This window comes from Rana temporaria, chromosome 1 (genome assembly GCF_905171775.1).
Source record: "Rana temporaria chromosome 1, aRanTem1.1, whole genome shotgun sequence".
NCBI lineage: Eukaryota > Metazoa > Chordata > Amphibia > Anura > Ranidae > Rana > Rana temporaria.
In genome coordinates this window covers 459266825-459268791 of record NC_053489.1, presented here as the reverse complement: position 1 = coordinate 459268791, position 1967 = coordinate 459266825, and the positions used below count along the sequence as shown (strand labels likewise).

Genomic DNA, 1967 nt, shown 5'->3' with positions numbered 1-1967 from the left:
GTCACTGGCATCAAGCAGGTAAGGTTCGGTGGGCAGCTCCTCGCACCAGTCGGCGGCCAGTAATCGGGACATGGCGACACTTGAGACTGACACACACAAGTCGCGTGCACACTGCTCCTCTCCGGTGTCTGCGGGTGAGGCGCCCCTTTAAGGACGGCACGCGCCGCTCCCCCCCTCCCCTCCTCCCCCCTCTAGATACAAGCCCCGCGCCTGTCGCGTGTCACCGCAACCAATGGCAGCCCGGGGAGTCGCGTGCTGTCAGCCAATAGAGAGCGCGCTCAAGTCAGTGTCGGTGTGTGTTGGGGAGTGAGAGGGTGGGGGTGATGATCGGTGTGCGGAGATCAGGGGATAAGAAGGACAACTACATCAGTGGAGGATCAGCACCTACCTATAATAGTGCCACCACTCTACAGGGTAGTACTTACCTCACTTATCATATAGGTGACATGATCGGAACATCAGCACTTCTTCTATGACATGATCACTTATTACAGTATATGAAATAACCAGAACATGATCACTTGTTATTACATGAGATGACCAGAACATGATCACTTATTACATGAGATGACCAGAACATGATCACTTATTACATGAGATGACCAGAATATGATCACTTATTACATGAGATGACCAGAACATGATCACTTGTTATTACATGAGATGACCAGAACATGATCACTTGTTATTACATGAGATGACCAGAACATGATCACTTATTACATGAGATGACCAGAACATGATCACTTATTACATGAGATGACCAGAACATGATCACTTATTACATAAGATGACCAGAACATGATCACTTATTACATGAGATGACCAGAACATGATCACTTATTACATGAGATGACCAGAACATGATCACTTATTACATGAGATGACCAGAACATGATCACTTATTACATGAGATGACCAGAACATGATCACTTATTACATGAGATGACCAGAACATGATCACTTATTACATGAGATGACCAGAACATGATCACTTATTACATGAGATGACCAGAACATGATCACTTATTACATGAGATGACCAGAACATGATCACTTATTACATGAGATGACCAGAATATGATCACTTATTACATAAGATGACCAGAACATGATCACTTATTACATGAGATGACCAGAACATGATCACTTGTTATTACATGAGATGACCAGAACATGATCACTTATTACATGAGATGACCAGAACATGATCACTTATTACATGAGATGACCAGAACATGATCACTTATTACATGAGATGACCAGAACATGATCACTTATTACATAAGATGACCAGAACATGATCACTTGTTATTACATGAGATGACCAGAACATGATCACTTATTACATGAGATGACCAGAATATGATCACTTATTACATAAGATGACCAGAACATGATCACTTGTTATTACATGAGATGACCAGAACATGATCACTTATTACATGAGATGACCAGAACATGATCACTTATTACATAAGATGACCAGAACATGATCACTTGTTATTACATGAGATGACCAGAACATGATCACTTATTACATGAGATGACCAGAACATGATCACTTATTACATGAGATGACCAGAACATGATCAAGTACTTATCATATGAGATGACCAAGAGGTGATAACTTTTTCATATGAGACAAGCAAGACATGATCACTTATAATATGAGATAAGCAAGACATGTCAGATTAGTATGAGATGACCTGACCATGATTACTTACTCATATGAGATGACCAAGATATGTCTGATTATGAGATGACCCGACCATGATCACTTATCATATGAGATGACCAGAACATCATCACTTATTATATGAGATGAACAGAACATTATCATTTATTATATGAGGCGACCATCGCTTAAAATTAGATTGCCAGAACACGACCACGTGTTTATATACAATGGCCAGAATTGTATCACCTATTATATAAGATGCTTTATTGTATGATATTAAAGGAAC

The 1967-nt window shown here is 40.2% G+C and overlaps 1 protein-coding gene across 1 annotated transcript in view; it reads right to left on the bottom strand.

The window, feature by feature from the left end:
* Window positions 1-123, bottom strand: part of ATOH1 (atonal bHLH transcription factor 1) — a 976-nt gene extending 853 nt beyond the window's left edge. The window contains exon 1 of the mRNA XM_040335903.1: window positions 1-123. This exon is cut by the window's left edge and continues 853 nt beyond it. Coding sequence (XP_040191837.1) covers window positions 1-72 — 72 coding nt within the window. The 5' untranslated portion in view covers window positions 73-123.
* Window positions 124-1967: the final 1844 nt, after the last annotated feature.